This window comes from Zasmidium cellare (genome assembly GCF_010093935.1).
Source record: "Zasmidium cellare ATCC 36951 unplaced genomic scaffold M409scaffold_34, whole genome shotgun sequence".
NCBI lineage: Eukaryota > Fungi > Ascomycota > Dothideomycetes > Mycosphaerellales > Mycosphaerellaceae > Zasmidium > Zasmidium cellare.
The window spans coordinates 85,834-102,603 of NW_022986978.1; the positions used below are offsets into that span (position 1 = coordinate 85,834).

At 54.6% G+C, this 16,770-nt stretch overlaps 6 protein-coding genes across 6 annotated transcripts; 3 read left to right on the top strand and 3 right to left on the bottom strand.

Annotated features, from left to right (window-relative positions):
* Positions 1 to 204: 204 nt before the first annotated feature.
* Positions 205 to 3,302, top strand: M409DRAFT_58049 (uncharacterized protein; the record flags this gene model as incomplete). The annotated part of the gene is made up of 2 exons (XM_033813804.1): positions 205 to 1,155; positions 1,410 to 3,302. The coding sequence occupies 2 exons, from the start codon at positions 205 to 207 to the stop codon at positions 3,300 to 3,302; spliced, it is 2,844 nt and encodes a 947-aa protein (XP_033663518.1).
* Positions 3,303 to 4,319: 1,017 nt separating this feature from the next.
* On the top strand, positions 4,320 to 7,856 carry M409DRAFT_26873 (uncharacterized protein; the record flags this gene model as incomplete). The annotated part of the gene is made up of 2 exons (XM_033808312.1): positions 4,320 to 4,458; positions 4,516 to 7,856. 2 exons carry the CDS (start codon positions 4,320 to 4,322, stop codon positions 7,854 to 7,856), a joined length of 3,480 nt encoding a protein of 1,159 aa, XP_033663519.1.
* Positions 7,857 to 8,333: 477 nt separating this feature from the next.
* On the bottom strand, positions 8,334 to 10,705 carry M409DRAFT_26874 (uncharacterized protein; the record flags this gene model as incomplete). Its single annotated transcript, XM_033808313.1, has 2 exons — positions 8,334 to 10,477; positions 10,534 to 10,705. The coding sequence occupies 2 exons, from the start codon at positions 10,703 to 10,705 to the stop codon at positions 8,334 to 8,336; spliced, it is 2,316 nt and encodes a 771-aa protein (XP_033663520.1).
* Positions 10,706 to 11,659: 954 nt separating this feature from the next.
* On the bottom strand, positions 11,660 to 12,184 carry M409DRAFT_58052 (uncharacterized protein; the record flags this gene model as incomplete). The annotated part of the gene is made up of 2 exons (XM_033813805.1): positions 11,660 to 11,926; positions 12,074 to 12,184. The coding sequence occupies 2 exons, from the start codon at positions 12,182 to 12,184 to the stop codon at positions 11,660 to 11,662; spliced, it is 378 nt and encodes a 125-aa protein (XP_033663521.1).
* Positions 12,185 to 13,404: 1,220 nt separating this feature from the next.
* M409DRAFT_26875 (uncharacterized protein) lies at positions 13,405 to 13,878 on the bottom strand (the record flags this gene model as incomplete). Its single annotated transcript, XM_033808314.1, has 1 exon — positions 13,405 to 13,878. The coding sequence occupies one exon, from the start codon at positions 13,876 to 13,878 to the stop codon at positions 13,405 to 13,407; it is 474 nt and encodes a 157-aa protein (XP_033663522.1).
* A 978-nt stretch (positions 13,879 to 14,856) lies between these two features.
* Positions 14,857 to 16,732, top strand: M409DRAFT_26876 (uncharacterized protein; the record flags this gene model as incomplete). Its single annotated transcript, XM_033808315.1, has 2 exons — positions 14,857 to 15,324; positions 15,395 to 16,732. The coding sequence occupies 2 exons, from the start codon at positions 14,857 to 14,859 to the stop codon at positions 16,730 to 16,732; spliced, it is 1,806 nt and encodes a 601-aa protein (XP_033663523.1).
* Positions 16,733 to 16,770: the final 38 nt, after the last annotated feature.

The following is a 16,770-nucleotide window of genomic DNA, read 5'->3' on the forward strand; positions in this document are numbered from 1 at the left end:
AAAACATGAAACATTCACCAAACGAGATAAGCTCGGTAGGTCTGTTGGTCTTGATGCAGGCGTGTTGACGGGTGTTAGGGAAAGAACGAGCGGACCTCCTTCCACGCGCACGCCAACCTTGTTTCAACGTCACTCCATTCATCTTCTGCACACATCCCGCGTACACTCAAGTCATCACGGCAATGCTGGAACGAAAGCGACAACATGGCTGATGTGACTCCCCCAGCAAGTCAGATGAATCGCACGCTAGCCTTCAGCAACGACCCCTACAGCACCACCAGCCTACATCATAGCCTTGATCCGACGTACTCGGACAGTGATGGTATGCAGTACTTCGATTTTGACGCGTTTGGCAACGACGCCCACTCTCAGCGTCAAGCATCGCAGTACGATGGCCATCACGCTCCTGATGTCGATACTTCCACGGAGTATGGGGCTTTCGACGAGACAGCTTATCCTTTAGAGCCGCCCATGTACGACAAAGACTACGACTACGCTGAAGAGGTAATGGCGCACGACCAACCTACTGCGCCAGAGGATGGAGAGACTCTGGAGCAGGACGTCTCGGATGACGAAGACGGGGCTGCTCTCCGCGCTGCTCTTGCCAACTACCGCAATGACAACCCAATGCGGTCTCGTCTCATTCCAAACCCGCCAGAGAACCTTGACCAAGAGTTTGCTCATCCTGAAGAAATCACCCAATCGGGACGTTCGGCTGACTTGACGACGGTCACTGGCGACGAAAAGTGGCACGTCGACAAAGAATCGGCGGAATTCCTGGCGTCTGTCATGAAGCTCATCTCCGACCACGACCTTGGAGAGGCCATTCAGCGCTCCACCCGCAATCCGCTGCGTGAGCTGAAGCTAGAGGAGCCTATCCTGAAAAGCGACCCACAGATGGAGCTGATCAAGCTGATCGAGCGCAACGAGGTGCACTTGGCAAGTGAAGGCATTGACGGATGTGCACTGGATGACGAGAAAGACGAGGGCTTGAGATGGCCTGAGAAAGTACGCCAGCTGCCTGGGACGCTGCATGGCGAAATCATGAAAGCGAAGCTCGAGATCGACGCAGAGACGATGGAATACCTTTGCGACATTCACGAGGAGCCGAAGGTCGACCTTGACGACTGGTTTAAGCAGGATCGCGAAAAGAGAGTGAGTGAATCATCACTTGACACTGCATACGTATTGACAGCTCGTAGCTACCTCCTGGGCATGCATCGCCTAGACTTGTCTCCTTGTCGCCGCCCTACAGCCCAGAGAGCATGGATCCAGCAGCTGCACAGCTCCCACTCACATCATCGCCGAAAGATCTCGCTGCCCAAGAGGCGAACGCAATATCAGCATCTGTGATGGAACGCGATGATTTGGCAATGCAGAAAGGTGCCGAGGAAGCCACGAAGTCATAGGATGACTTCGCTGCGAGTCCCTCATCACCACATCGGCGTCAGTCCAAGAGAGCCAACGATCTGAAAGTCTCCAGCCCGTTACTGCCTCTCGAACAGTCTGAGGAGCCACCATCCAAGAAAGTAAAGATGGTCTGCTTTTCTGACGAGCTTGAGACACTGATACCTAAGCTTTCCGACGACGATATGATCGACATGCACGAAGTCGTCGACGAGGTCTCTGCTGCGCTTGGACCTGCCATCGAGCGAGCAGACAAGTCAGTACAACAGCGAATGCTCAATGAAGGCCTGGTGGAGATAGATACTACGCTCAGGATACCGGTCCCTGCCATCGAAGATGAACGCCCAACTCCGCCCTGTGAGATCTATGCAGCCGGCGAAGGCGACTCACAACGCCGTCTCATTCACGAAACTTATGACAGCCTCCCACGCTCTGAAATCAAGTGGAGCGGTTCATCAAAGTCGGAGCAAGCACTTCAATGGGGACCTTTCCCTCTCCACCTAGGCAAACCCAAGCCTGAAGGTGACTTTGACGACGGATCATTGGCTAGATACATGTCAGAGCTTGACCTCATTGGCGATGTGGATCTCGAACGTTTGACTTGGAAGCCTGATGGTCTGCGGGTGCTGGACATCGACGAGGTTGAAGACGACGAGCTGGACACTGCGGATTTTGAAGGCGAAGTGGACATACCGAACGACGAAGCCGTTGTGCGTCTGCCTTCTGTGATCACCATTCCGCCTCCGGCTCCGTCTCTTCGTAGTGTCGCGCCAGCTACAACCAAAGATCGGCCACACCATTCTCAAGATTGGTCATCGATGGATGCGCTCCTGCAAAAGCGAAAGTTACAAATGCAAGACGGCAAGAAGACTACCAGGGAAGAGAGCGGCCTGGATATGTTCGCCAGAGTACAGGGCTTTGCGAACGCTGTCGCCGAGACCACGACCAGTGAACTTCTGTCTAATCTGCAGAAACCTCAGCCATCCGCAAGGACGCCGGATGCTGTTGAAGCAGCCTTCGCCAACCCTACAGATACCAGCTACGAAGTGACATTTCCAGCTCCAGCTCCCGATTTCCAGGTATCGGCAGATCCATTGCAGGTCGTCATATCGTTCAACTTGATGCAGAACCATCAATTCGTGCGAAGGCTTCAGAAGATGCTACCAGCTATCGACTTGATCGAGAGAGACTACACGGCGTTGCCATCAGAGACTTCAAAGCAATCCACTCACGGCAGATCCAGTTTAGAAGCAGATATTACAATATCGCCCAGTACTGGTCTCATGTTCACGAATCTGCAGAAACTCCAGCAGAAGCCTCTCCCCGGACAGACGAGCTCATTTGGGATCCAGGAGCAGATCGCCGTCGTTGCCACTCGTTTCGAAAGACTCATCGTACTTGTGGGCGACAGGCCAACGATGGACGACGGTCAAGCTCCGCTACACATGATGGATGCCAACGATTCTGCCGCCATTGCAGACCTGATCAACCAGACGACCGTCCTGGAGACTGACGTTGAGGTCGTCTACGTTGCCGGTGGGATCGACAATCTGGCCAGGTGGGCAGCAGCAACAATCTCTCGTAATGTCGTTGGTGACCATAGGCTTCTTCGAGAGGAGACGCTCTGGGAACGCTTCCTTCGCAAGGCAGGCATGAACGCACATGCGGCGCAGGCTGTACTCGCAGCAATGCAGCCTGCGCCGTCTGCATCAATCCCAGCGAGCGACAGCTCGCACACTGCATCATCAGCAACCACCATCAACTCTGGGCTTGCCAAATTTGTAGCACTAGGTCCCGAAGACCGAATCCAGCGCTTTGGACCGATGATGGGAGGCGATCGAGTCCTTCGACGAATCAACCGAGTACTAGACGCAGGATGGATGTCCTTGTCCTAAGGTAATCTGTCGCTATCATGATTTGGAAGAATTTGCTCAATGCTGTCAAAATTTCGAAACACCGCATGTCGTCTATATATACCCAAGCAACATCCTTGCTATTTGAGACCACATGACACCGTCCAACCGAGGCGTTTGTCAGTCTGTCAAATGCAGGAACAAACACATCTCCTCCAACGAATCATCTTTTCATTACCCAACAACGCCGCTGAGAATTGCATCCCATCCCACGCTATGTGAAGGCCTCCAGGCACACACACCCACGACACCTATCCTCACGGCTGTTCCTGGAGATCTGTCGAGACCTAGCATGGGATGACACGGGAACTAGTGACGCAACTCCAAAGTCAAGTCAACCGTTTCACCAAGGCACGACCGTGGGGGAGAATTCCTTCGACGTGGTACAAAATGAGACGTTCACCCACGGTTGAACGAACACCTCTTCAACGTTGCTTGTGTCCCGACTTGTACCATGGCTCGCGGACGAGAGAGACAGCCATGTCGTAGCGAGTCAAGGATGTCTGGCTGCGGCTAGGCGTTCAAGAAATGCGGGCGCTAGCTCTGATGGCCACTGAGCTTCCATTTTTCATCCACATGCCATCCTCCCTCACTGTTTCTTCTGCCCGGCTCAAGGGTGGCAACTCGGAGCGCAGAGGCTGATTCTTCTGCTCCATCGCGGACCCATTCGTATCGTGCATCATCATCATGGCTGCCGACAGCTGCTAGTTTCACGGCCGACGTGACCTTCAACTCACCATCCTCGCTGTCTGACGTCGTTCTTTGTCGCTGCTCCATTGCAGCCGGCACAAAGAAGCTGCCGCTCAGAGCAAACCGCACTTCAACCGCACTTCAGTCGTTCACGCGCGACAGTTGAGCTTGGTGCTTGGGAGCTACCGCCGTCAACGGCATTGTTCACCGTGGTCGTGTGCTTCGTTCCTGCCATTGCAATTTCCTCAACTTGACCTGCGCAATAGCAGCGAAGATCTTTGCATTCCAAACTCCATCGCCACCTCGACGATGAAGTTTGGGCAGAACCTTCCGCGCAACCAAGTCCCGGAATGGGCATCGTCGTACATCGACTACAAGGCGCTCAAGAAGCTCATCAAGGCCGCGAAGAAGGAGAAGGATCAGGATGGGGACGAGCCAGACCTGGCTGGTACTGCGCAACGGTGAGACTGCCCTGGGCGCGATGGATAACCTAACCGTCCTGCAGAGTTCTTCTACACTCTTGACCGCCAGCTCGAGGATGTAGATACGTTCTACAACCGCAAGTACGCCGAGTTCTCGCGCCGATTGCGACTCCTGTTCGATCGATATGGCATGGCTTCGAAGTTGAAAGATGGCATGGACCGCGATGATATGGATGACCTTATGGGTGCTCTGCTTGAGCTTAGAGGGCAGTATCGCAAGTTGCAGTGGTATGGGGAGGTCAATAGGAGGGGTTTTGTTAAGATCACGAAGAAGTTGGACAAGAAGATTGCGTCTTCTACAACACAGAGTCGATACCTGGCTACCAAGGTCGATCCGAAGCCATTCGCAACGAACAACAAGTTGACGCTTGATATGCGCGCCATAAACGATTGGCTGTCTCAGTTGGGAGAGGTCAGAGTGGTTGACGATGCCAGTTCAGTACACTCAGGAAGTTCTGGCTCCATTCACCGCATGGGATCGCGATCGACTCTCAAAATACCTTCGGCGACGTTGGAAGCATTGGAACAGGCGGTGAAAGACGAGGACATCACAAAGCTGTTTGAGTTGGTCAACTTGGCCGCCCCAGGCAATGGTGCTCAGAAAGGCTTGCTTCTGGACTTGCTCCAACGAGCAATCGCATTCAGATCGTTCAATTCGATCAAAGCCATCCTCAGCAAAGTTCCATCAATCGACCCAGAAGATGATTTGAACAAACGCAATTGTCTTCACAAAGTCCTTCTCGCGACTGGACGCGCACGTGCGAATCAAGATGCGGGAGGGTTTCAAGAAATCTCGAAGGCGACCACATTCATTAATGCAGCGCAGCCTCCTGTTCGAGCGCCGGGAGCATTCAAGGTCGAGGAGCGAGACCCAGAGCAGGATCCAGGAAGAGACGTCGAAGCCGAGAAATTGTTGAACTTCATTCTTGACCATCTGACCGAAGAGCAGCGGCCTGGTGTTCTTAGTAAGGATGTCTACGGTCGTATGCCCCTGCACTACGCTGCCCAATATGGTCTTGTGGTTGCCAGTCAGATTCTCATGAAGCACTTGCAGGATTGGAATCTTTTCGACATCTCAGAGGGGATCGATTCTCCAACTTGGCAGGATGAGGAAGGCTATGCGCCGCTTCATTTGGCTGTGATCGCAGGCCACTTCCGAACCTCGAAGGCTTTGCTACTGGTCGACGATTGGCACAACTTCACCGATCACCACCTCACCAGCAAGCACGTGGAGAAGAGTGGTATGTCTTTGGCTCTGGCCACGAAACAGAATTTGTTCAAGATCGTTGCGCTTCTGGTAGATGCTGGTGTCAACGTCAACTTCCGCGACGAACAAGGCGAAACTGCGCTTCACATCGCTGCTAGGTTCGGCCATGAAGAGTGCACTCGCGCTCTGCTAGCCGCAACACAAGGCGAACATCGCATCAATGTTGAGATTGCCGAGAAGACCTATGGCTGGACTCCACTCTTCATCGCCTGCGTTAATGGACATTTACCGATTGCGAAACTTCTTGTTGATGCTGGAGCTCAGGTGAACAAGCTGGACTCGTCGCTGTGGACGGCAAAGGAACATGCCGCATTGCGAGGACATATGGAAGTCGCCAAGTATCTCTCAGCACTCACGCCTCCACCAAGTCTCCATCCAAGTCCAGAGTTGGCTGCGCAAGCGCAAGAGTCGGCGGCGCCTACTGTGGTCTCATCGTTGGAAGATCGACGTTCGAATGGAATGCCAAAGGAAGAGCTCAAGCCTCGTGTGCCAGAACCTGTCAAGTCCTTCGGTCATAGATACTTGACAGACGAATCGATGGTCTTGGTCAGTCTTGGAACGTTGGACGAAAACAAAGACATCCAGCCTATCACGCTGGAGAATATTGCCATCAACGACGCCCACGCAACACAGCTCGACACAGCTTTGTCGTTGGTTGTGTCAGCTCAAGGTGCCAATGGAGAGTCTACTGTTATCGATTTGCCCATCCAGGAGGAAATCAGCACTTCCCCCATCACGTTCATGACTAAGGATCCATCGAAAGTCAAGCTTCTGTTCGACCTGGTTCCAACGTATGCTGGATCTACTGATAAGCGTATCGCTCGCGCGGTTGCCTTGCTTTCGAGCATCAAGCCTGGTGTGGGCAACAAACGCATGACTTTGCAGACTGATCTCAGCGTGCCTCTTCTCGCAGGTCCCGACTTTGATGTGATCGGCTCCATCAACTTCAACTTCCTCATCATTACGCCGTTCAAGCACCCCAATGTGAGCATCAGCGGAGAGAAGACATACTGGACCAAATCTTCTACAATGGTCATCGGCCATCGTGGTTTGGGCAAGAACATGGCGACAAAGACTTCTCTGCAACTTGGAGAGAACACGATCCAGTCATTCATCACAGCTGCTAACTTGGGTGCATCGTACGTCGAATTCGACGTCCAGATGACCAAAGATCATGTCCCAGTCATCTATCACGATTTCCTGGTTAGCGAGACTGGCGCCGACGTCCCCGTACACACCCTGACTCTCGAACAATTTCTCGCCCTGAGTGAGACACCCAAATCCACGCGACCCTCGACACCCTCCCAAACCGACGGCGACACCAACGGCAAAGCCCGCAAAGACGCCACCGACCGCGCCCGCCTCACACGCTCCTACTCCGTCGGCGCGCCCTCGCAAGACAAAACCAAAGACCGGCTAAAAAACACGCGCGACTTCAAAGCCAAAGGCTTCAAAGGCAACATGCGCGGCGAATTCATCCAACAACCCTTCACGACGTTGGAAGAAATGTTCAAAACGATCCCAGAAACCGTCGGCTTCAACATCGAGATGAAATACCCCATGCTCTTCGAATCCCTGCAGGAGGAAATGGATACCTACGCGGTGGAGCTCAACTCGTTCGTCGACACGGTGCTCAAAACGGTCTACGACCTGCGCGGAAGCAGGAATATCGTCTTCTCCTCCTTCCACCCGGACATCTGCCTCCTGCTGACGTTCAAACAACCCTCCATCCCCGTCCTCTTCCTCACCGACGCGGGCTGCTCGCCCGTCGGCGACATCCGCGCCTCCTCCCTGCAGGAAGCCATCCGCTTCGCGTCGCGCTGGAATTTGCTCGGAATCGTCTCCGCCGCGGAGCCTTTGGTTCTCTGCCCGCGCCTCATCAATGTCGTGCAGAGTTCCGAGTTGGTTTGTGTTAGTTATGGGACGTTGAATAATGATCCGCGGAATTCGAATTTGCAGGCAAGGGCGGGGATTGATGCGGTTATTGTGGATAGTGTGGCGAGGGTGAGGAAGGGGTTGACGGAGAGTCAGGGGCAGGTCGGGATGGGGGATGTGGGGGAGGGGTTGGAGAGGAAGGTTGAGGAGGTTGTGTTGTGATGATTTGAGGGGGGTGGGGGTGTGCGATTCAACATGGACTTTTCTTTTTGTGTTTTGGGTGGTGGTTTGGTTTTTTCGTTTTCGGCATGTTGGTGCAGGTGGAGCTCGCGACCTTTATCCGGGTTTGCTGGAGCCTTGAAGTCGTTTTTCATTGATTCATTCGAGCGATGATGTTAGTCCTCTCTCCTCTTCGGAAAGGGTATCAAAGCTAGATCTGATTGCATTGCCCGGGCTTTCTCGCGACATACAGTATAGCTACAACAGTTCTCCTACACCGCCAGATAGAAGCAAGCAAGCAAGCAAGTAAAGAGTCTTGTTACGAAGTGTTCACAGCATGCAGCAAATCCTCATTATTGATCCCAGGGTATCATAATGCACTCTCTACAAAATACAAACAACTATCACTTCTGTCACAATCCACAAGCGATGAGCGAGAGCCAATCTCCCGAAAGTTTTCCGTTCGGATGTTCATCCTTTTCAGCGTCGACCAGGCGCCGGAGCGCGAAAGCTCTTCAGCAACGACGGAATCCGTGACCGCTTGCTCAGTCCGACGCGGTAGTTTGCAAATGACGAGCCTTTGATCGGGGAATGCGTCGTGCTGGGACTCGGCTTTGCGGGCGTCTTTTGCGGCGATGGGGGAGTCGTGTCTGAGGGCTGCGCTGGCTTCTCGGGGGCCGTGTCCTTGGTGGTTGTGTCACTGTCTTTGGATTGCGGTCTTGCGTTGGCGTCTTTCCTCTCGAGTGCGGATTTTGTAGGACTGCTCTGAGCGCTCGCTGCTGCAATATCGGATGTGCTGGTTGTGTCGACCTGCTCTGCTGTCTCTTTCTGCTTGGCAGCTTTGTCTGTCTGAGCCTTTGGTGGCCGCCCACGAGGTTTCTTCTTCGGTGGCTCTTCAACTTCCAATTCAAGCTCGTCCTCTTCCTCTTCAGAATCCTCGAGCACTCGCTCTTTGGACTTTGCCTTCTGCGGCTTCTGCTTGGCGGGTCGACCTCGCTTCTTGGGTGCAACGTCCTCCTCTTTCTCTGATATATCTTTGGCGAGCTCGTCTTCATCGTCATCGTCTTCATCATCTTCCACGATGGTTCGCCTCTTTTTTCGCCTGTCTTGCTTGACTTCCTTCGGCACATCCAACGGTGCCGACTGCCTACTTGCCTGCTGCTGGCTGAGAGTGGGTGACTTTTCGGTGCGATTGACGTGGTCTTCAAAGATGGTAGTCTTGCTTCTCCGGATCTTCTTGGAGGCGCTGGCAGGTACCGTAGGCGGCTTCATGAGTATCGCATCGGCAGCCTTCTTGGCAGACGCTGCATCTTTCTCAGGATGGTCATCAGGCTGCAATTCTTGCTGTGAAGTTGGGCCTGGGTTTGACGGAGCTGGTTCTGGCGGTTGTACCTGCTGGCTAACGTCCTCACCAATCGTGGCAGATGTGTCCTGCTCGTTTGTCTTGGATGTTGCAGTGGTGTCAAGGGCCTTGGATTGGGAGGCAGCTGTAGCGTCTTCATCAGTAGGTCGACGGTCTGGTGCGGTAGTCTTCCCGTCTGTAGTTTTACGTCGCTTGTTCGCAGCTTTCTCGGGGATGACGGAGTAGTCAATTGGCTCCTCGAGAACAGCAGTCGCTCGTCGACGGCTAGGTCTCGGTTTGTAGTTTTCCTTGGGCAGTCCAATAGCTTTGTCGTCAGAGTTGAGTGGCTCTTCGTCATCCTTTGCCTTGCGCTTGCGACTTCGTGATTCCTCGCGGTCTTGAGTACTGCCGTCGTCTTGAGAGGGTTGATAGCGTGGGATCTCCACGACAGGACTGGACCTTGGTGGGCGAGACTTTGATGGAGGTTGGGCAGAATCTTCAGATGTATTAGCAACAATCTTGTCGTTCTTGTTCAGTGGCTCGTTTGGCGGAATGTCAGTCTTCTTCGCGGCCGTCTCAGTTGGTGGACGATTCGGCGTCTGCTTAGTCGCTACCTCGATAGTGTCATCAGCATTGTCGACTTGTCCCAAACTTTCAGCCTGGGCAGCTGGCATGTTTTCGGGCTGAGCTTCAGGTTGCCTGTTCGTGGGTGATTGCGTTGCGTCTGCTGATGCTGACCAGGGAAAGGACGAACTCTGCTGTCGTTCAGCGGAGGATGCACCTTTCTGCCCTGAAGCCACGATGGTCTGTCCGCCGTTTTTCAACGCCTGCTCGACAAGTCTCTGCTGAGAGGACTCATTGAAGGCGTTAGTGCTGCCAGTGTCTTTGAACATCAAGTTTGGCTCGTGGTTGATGAAGTCCTCATGAATGGTTCCTTCCGGCAGTCCGCTTGATGGATTTGGACCACTCGAATGCTCAGTGAACTTGGCGGATTGGGATGTCTTCACGGGCTCGGCGTTGTCATCGAGTTGATTAAAGGCTGCATCCGCGTTGGCTGCAGCCTGGAAAGTGCGGTTGCTCTTGCCGTAGATTTTGACGTTAGTAGTCTTTGTCCGTCTCACGCTCTTCGGTGGACTGGCGACAGGCTCAGAGGCAATGGCAGTAGACTTCCGGCGTTTGTCCTTTTGCAGCACGGGCGAATTTGATGTTGCCATGGCGTGCGTACTCAGGGAGGCGGTAGCAGCAAGGTTTCGTTCAGCACTGAGAATCTGTCTTCGCAGTTCTATCAATCCAGTCAGTCTCATGCATTTGCCATCATATGTCAAAGAGTCTTCTTACCAGAAGAGGTGGTGCTTGCAGGCTGTTCATCGCCCGCTCCATCGTAATTGGGGAAGGTCTCCAACATTGCCTCAGCTTGGGCCGCATAGGCGGAGAAGGTGCTTCGCTGGGAAGGTCCGTCATCGAGAAGGATCTCGTCCTCATCTTCCGAGTCACAAATGGCCGGCGGCATGTTTGGTCTCTGTCGTCATCCGTCTCAATGGCAAGTGTGGTGTTGATGGGCTTAGACTTTTGACGCGTGCGTGACGCGTTGTGATGGGAAGTGCGGTAGACAGCGATCGGTTTCGGCGACGAAGAGCGGCGCAGTTGATGATATCGAGATGTTGCAATGAAGAGAGTCAGTCAAAAGTCGCATCAAAAGGTATTTGACATGGTCGTCGTCGTTCCTGCTGCACATGATGTCGCGACTTTAGCGCGTGTGGGGCAGCTTCCCTGCCACCTCCGACGCGACTTCCTCCAAACTCTCCCTTCCTTCCTTTCCTCCCACAACACCCATCCACCCCCCTCTCGATACCGCCGGATTCCCGAGTCGCCTGGACCTCGATCTACAATACCCCATCTCTCAGAAGCCACTGCCAAACGTCGCGTACCCGGCTCATTCGACCGCCTCCAATCCCAGGCTATCGCGTACTTTCTACAAACACACCAAAAGCACATGCCCTCCCCACAGTCCTTCCTGCGCCCATCGTCTGAACATCTGTATGGATTGCTTCGCCGCGTTCAGCAGTGCTCGGACAACAGGTTCCGCCCTGCTCTTCGTCATCCGCGACACCGGACGGCAGCTTTCCAAACCTGTCGCCAGTCGAGCATTTGTCGGAGTGGATGCGGCGTCAGGGAGTGCTTAACCCTAAGCGATATTCTCGGTTTAACAAGTCTCGCGGTGTCCTTCATCTACGGCCGATGAAGGCAAGCAGCCGGCTTCTTCGACAAGTCTCTGCCAATCCGATCCTCAAAGCTGGGCTGGCACCGTCCGGGCCTGGTGGAAGGGTGAGGAGGAAGCAGGATCAAAGAGTTGCTGGTCATGTCCGGTGCTTCTCAGCAGGTAACACGGCAGCCTCATGCGTCGGCTTGGTAAGACTTCCGTGGGAAGCGCGCGTCGAGGTTGCTGGCTGGACTTTTGCTCTGATCAAGAATGGAGAGCGTTGATGGTAGAGGCCATCCGGCAGTGAAGGAGAGAAGTGGACGGGAAGTGTCGGGCGGCCTCCATCTCGACGTCGTCTTGAGGATCTTCATAAGCTGCTGCAAGAGATGGGACGGTCTTGTGATTTGCAATCGTCGGCAATTCTGGATACTGAGTCTTGGGCGACGGAACTACTTGGACCTGCATTCTCGAGCCTTCAGTGGTAATTGCTGGTCGGTTGGTGGTCTTCGCCGCAGCAGACTTGAATGGACACTGGCAGAGCATGGCAGCTCTTCTCCAGAAAATCTGAGCCTCCAAACAGACTGCGCGGTCTGAGTTGCTTCACCATTGGCATTGCATTGCACTCGTCAGCACCATGTGTGCTATTCACGCGACATGTAGCGAGGCATGAATGCTCACAAACAGAAGCGACTCGGACTGGACGGTCATATCATGGCTATGCCGTAGCTCCTGCAACCCAGTCGATCTTGCCATGTCTTGCTGTTGGCTGAAGGACATCTTCTGCCGCATGGTTTGCTGGTTCTTGTGGACCTCTGTCGCTCAGCTACCAGACTCGGATCCAGTACGCACTCAACGGCCTTGCATTGTCGCTTGACTATACTCCCAAATTCAGCTCCAGCGAAGACGTCCTGTACGCTTCTCATATCCGCTACGCTGCACTTGCAGAAAGCCACCACTCTCCAACCTTACCTGCCTACGGCACAGCCTCAACGCCCGCATCACAGTACAAGCTACAGTGCAGTTCTCAACTACGAGATTGTCCGATCAGTCGCGTCAATCATCTCCCTTCGCATACCATTGCGCCAGCATTGGAGAGTGGAGGTCGATCGATGAGCGCCGAAACACTTTGCAATCCTTCTGCTCATCGTGGAAGATATTGCGCCCTTGCACTTTGCAAGATGGCGAGCGGCTTTTGTAGTCGTACTTTGTCCGTTTGCGCCTTTGGGCGAACTTGCCTCTTGACATTCACAGACTTCTGTGGACCGTGAGATGGAATCAAAGACCTGTCTCTGAGTGGAAGTGCTTATTCACAAACCGAAAGTACACGATTCTTGGGATCTGGAGGCTCCGTCGATGCTGCTGGCGAAACGACCTGGTGCTTTTCGAGCTTGATGGATGTGGTGAGAGGAACGAAGGGCGCAGCTTGGGTTTGCGTGATACAAGAGGGAGGATGTGGTGTCAAAGCGGCGGTCCTCCTGATGCCAGATCTTGGATCATGGCTCGATTGCTCTTCGAGGCGACCATCTACTACAGTTTGTACGACACATCTCTAGCCATTCAAACTTTGACGACCTTCAGTGGCTTGTTGGATGGGTCGATGCGATGCGGCTGTGTATGCTGGCAATTGGAACACGAGCACGAGGAGCGGGACCTCTCTCGAGTGAGGCTCAAAGCTTTGGCTTGTCTGCTTCCTTGTGCTTGCCAATGGCTCCGCTGCGCGGCTCGTCGTTCGGTTTAGCCTGGCAATTTCATTGAAGATGTCTGTTTGAATGACGAGGACGAGGATGTCGAAGTCTTCTGGAAGGTCGTTAAGGGGAGCATGAGAGTCATGTTTCTTGTGAAGGTGGAAATGGGGCCGCGTATGGGCGTAATGGACGCCGTCGCCGTCTCTCAAACCTGCTAAGGGGAGAGAGGCGGACGACCACTTTTTATAAGTCTTCCCTTGCCCTACCACGTCTGCTGATATGTTCGCTAACTACTCTTTCAGGTCAAAGCAATCCCAAATTCGCTCAGTTACCCAACACCAGCGCAGACCTGTACAAAATCAAGAAGCTCCAACCAGTCCCAGCAAAGTACAACAAACTCCTCAGATATGACCATGTGATAGACTCCGACGCCAAGTAGTTCGCCGTGTACAACACCCGAATGAGCATCCAGCCCACGACAAAGTTGATCAAGCCCAGCTCGCTTTCCCCAGCTCTTTGCTCGGCCAGCATCCCTGCAAAGATCGTTGCGATGTACAACGGCATGTTTTCGAGGTGGTTCCGGTGGCAGGATTCGGCGCGTTCGAAAGCGGCGAATTCTTTAGCGGTGAGTCGCTTCTTCAAGGATTCGTGGTAGGAGGTGCCCTTGGGGTTGCGGTTGTCGTGCTTCATCATGTCGCCCTTGTTGGCGCGAGAGATTGCCCAGCCATGGGGAAAGACGGCGAGGAGGTAGTAGGCGGGGATCGAGAGGATCGGGATGTTGAAGGAGATGGTCGCCATGGTTCTTGGATGTTGTAAGGTTGTCGAGGATTGCGAGAGTGAGGTTGTTAGAAGCAAGGAGAGGCCAAGTTATATACCTGTGTGTGTCTGATGCACTACTACTGATCTCCAATGCCGCGGCTGTGATTGAAGCCGAGAGCTGGAACTTTTTGCGACTAAAACACCCTGGCTACACGTAGCTTCTTGGGCTCGCGCTCGCGATGACTTGTTGTCTTTAGCTCTCCAGCCAACTACAAGCTGCGCCGCCGAGGCGTGCGGGATCGGGCGATGCATGTGCGAGAGAGTTGGCGGCTGTCTGACACTCCCCAGCCTTCGACATTCTTTTGCGGACGCCTCTCCGGCTAATCCGGGTGAAGCTGAAGCTTCTTGCTGGCTGGCTTGCCCCGCGGTGAAGGAGCGGTATCGTTACCGTCTGGACTTTATTCGTGGAATTGATGGTATGCGAGGAATGAAGATGGATCGAGACTGACGACGTCGACAAAATGAACCGTGGATGGAAGATTGGCGCCACACAACATCAAGATCGATCGTTCAAAGACAACCATACCTCCATCGACCGACCAGCCTGTTCCTCACCACCCGGATAAGGCCGCAAAGTCTAACCGTGTGCCAATGGAACCCCACCTCACTCTGTGTCTACAACCAGCAAGCACTTGCCCGCATCCAGCGACGACCAGGTGTGAGGCACTCGTCTTCCTGCAGCACGCCATGCACGCCGATGATATGGCGGCTCACGAGGATGCACACTACAATCGATAGCTGGAATCCTGGCGATAAGAGCTGCAAGACGTACATCTACGCCTGCGGCTCCAGCTCCAGCTCTGAGGTAGGTGGTAGCTCTCTCTCAGGCCTCTTCTTTGTCCTTGTGTAGTCGTGTGCGCGCATGAGGCGTTGCGTACTGGCTTGGTGGTTATTCTGTTAGAAGATACTGGTGAAGAGTAGGATCGCTGAGAAAGAAGAAAACACCACCCATCCAAAATGTTCGCCCTCGTCGTCGCCCTCGCCGCTACCATCCTCCTCACTCCCACCGCTCTCGCGCAAAACAGCGACGGCCAGTACACCGTCTGGTCGAGCGTCATCTTCCAGCGCACCGGCGAACGCACCCCAGAGATCATCCGCGACAACAGCCCCGTCACACTCACCTCCATCGGCGCCAACCAAGCCTACGAAGCCGGGGCCTGGTTCCGCCGTCGCTACATCGATGCGGCAATCCCCTCGAACCGCAACGGCACGAATGGAGCTTTCAACGCCGGTGCGCCGCTGTGGGGGTTGAACGCGGATATCTACAGCAGTGCGGAGACGTATGCGATTTCGTTGGATCAGCAGTTCAATGTTGCCACGGCGAGTGCGTTTTTCCAGGGCTTGTATCCACCCATCGGACCCAGTCAGAATGGGAGTGTTAGTTCGACGATCGATCCGACGGGGTTGGATGCGGAGAATCAATATGTAAGGCTGAAGTGGAAGTTGATGTAGAAAGGGACGTTGTATACTGATGTGGATCTCTTCCACCACACAGATCCTAGCTCCACTCAATGGCTACCAATACCCACAGATCCACACCGCCGACGGCTTCGACCCGAACTTCATCTACCTCTCCGGCAACCTCGACTGTCCCGCCTTCGACTCCGCCGCGGGCGAATACCTCAAAACAACCCAGTACAGCGTCACGCAGGAACAATTCGACGGCATTTACGACGCCATCGGCAGCGCGCTCCTCCAGAACGTAATCCCACTCGACACCTGGGACTACCGCAACGCCTACCCCATCTACGACTACCTCTCCTACCAATACAACCACAACAGCACCGCGCAAGACACCCTCAACCGCTACCGCGACGTGGCAACCAACACCTCCTACCTCACCATCCTGCGCGACCTCTCCTCGGAGCAGCAATACGCGCAGCTCGGAAACCTCTCCCAGACACCCACCTTCTCGACCGGCGAGACCGGCGGCATCTCCACCATCGCGGGGAACTACCTCGCCGCGCGCATCCTCTCCCAGCTCCAACAAGCCATCGCCTCCAGCGGCACGCAGTTCAAACTCAACCTCCTCTTCGCAGACTTCTACCCCCTCCTCTCCCTCTTCGCCCTGACCCAACTCCCCGCAGCCTCCCCCAACTTCTACGGAACCCCCGCCTTCGCCTCCTCCGCGGTATTCGAACTCTTCTCCTACTCCAACGCCTCCTTCCCGGCTGAAGAAGACCTCTGGGTGAAATTCTACTTCCGCAACGGCACGTCCGACGAAGATGCGTACCAGAGCTACTCCCTCTTCGACCTCGGGCCCTCCCAAGCCGAACTCCCCTGGGCCGACTTCCAGCAGCAAATGGCCGCCATCTCCGTCGGCAGCGTAGGCGAATGGTGCACGCTCTGCGGCGCCACGAACCTCTTCTGCTCCGCTTACAACGCCTCGCAGACACGCTCTTGGCTCGACGGGTCCGGCTCTTTCAACAACTCCCACCGAGGTCTCGCCCCCGCCCTCGCAGGCCTCATCGGCGCCCTCGTCGCCCTCGCCGTCGCAGCCTGCCTCTTCGCCGCGAGTATGCTCCTCTTCGGCATCCGTCTGCACCGTCGCAGGAGTCCGAAATCTGAGCTCGGCGGGTTTAAAGGCGGGGCGAAGATGGCGAGTGATCAGGACTTGACGATTCCGAAGGGGGGCGGGGGCGCGGAGGTTGTGGAGGAGCAGCAGGGGCCTATGAGTCCTGTTGTTGCTGGGGGCCATGAGAGGGTGGGGAGTTGGGAGTTGAAGAGTAAGGATGTGGAGGCTGGCAATTTGAGGGTTGGGTTGAGTTTTCCGAGTGCGAGGGGGAGTTTGGAGGAGATGGGGAAGAGGGCGGAGCCGAGTGAGAGGGTTTGAGTCGGAGGTGAGGATGGAGGGGAGGGAAGGGAAGGGGG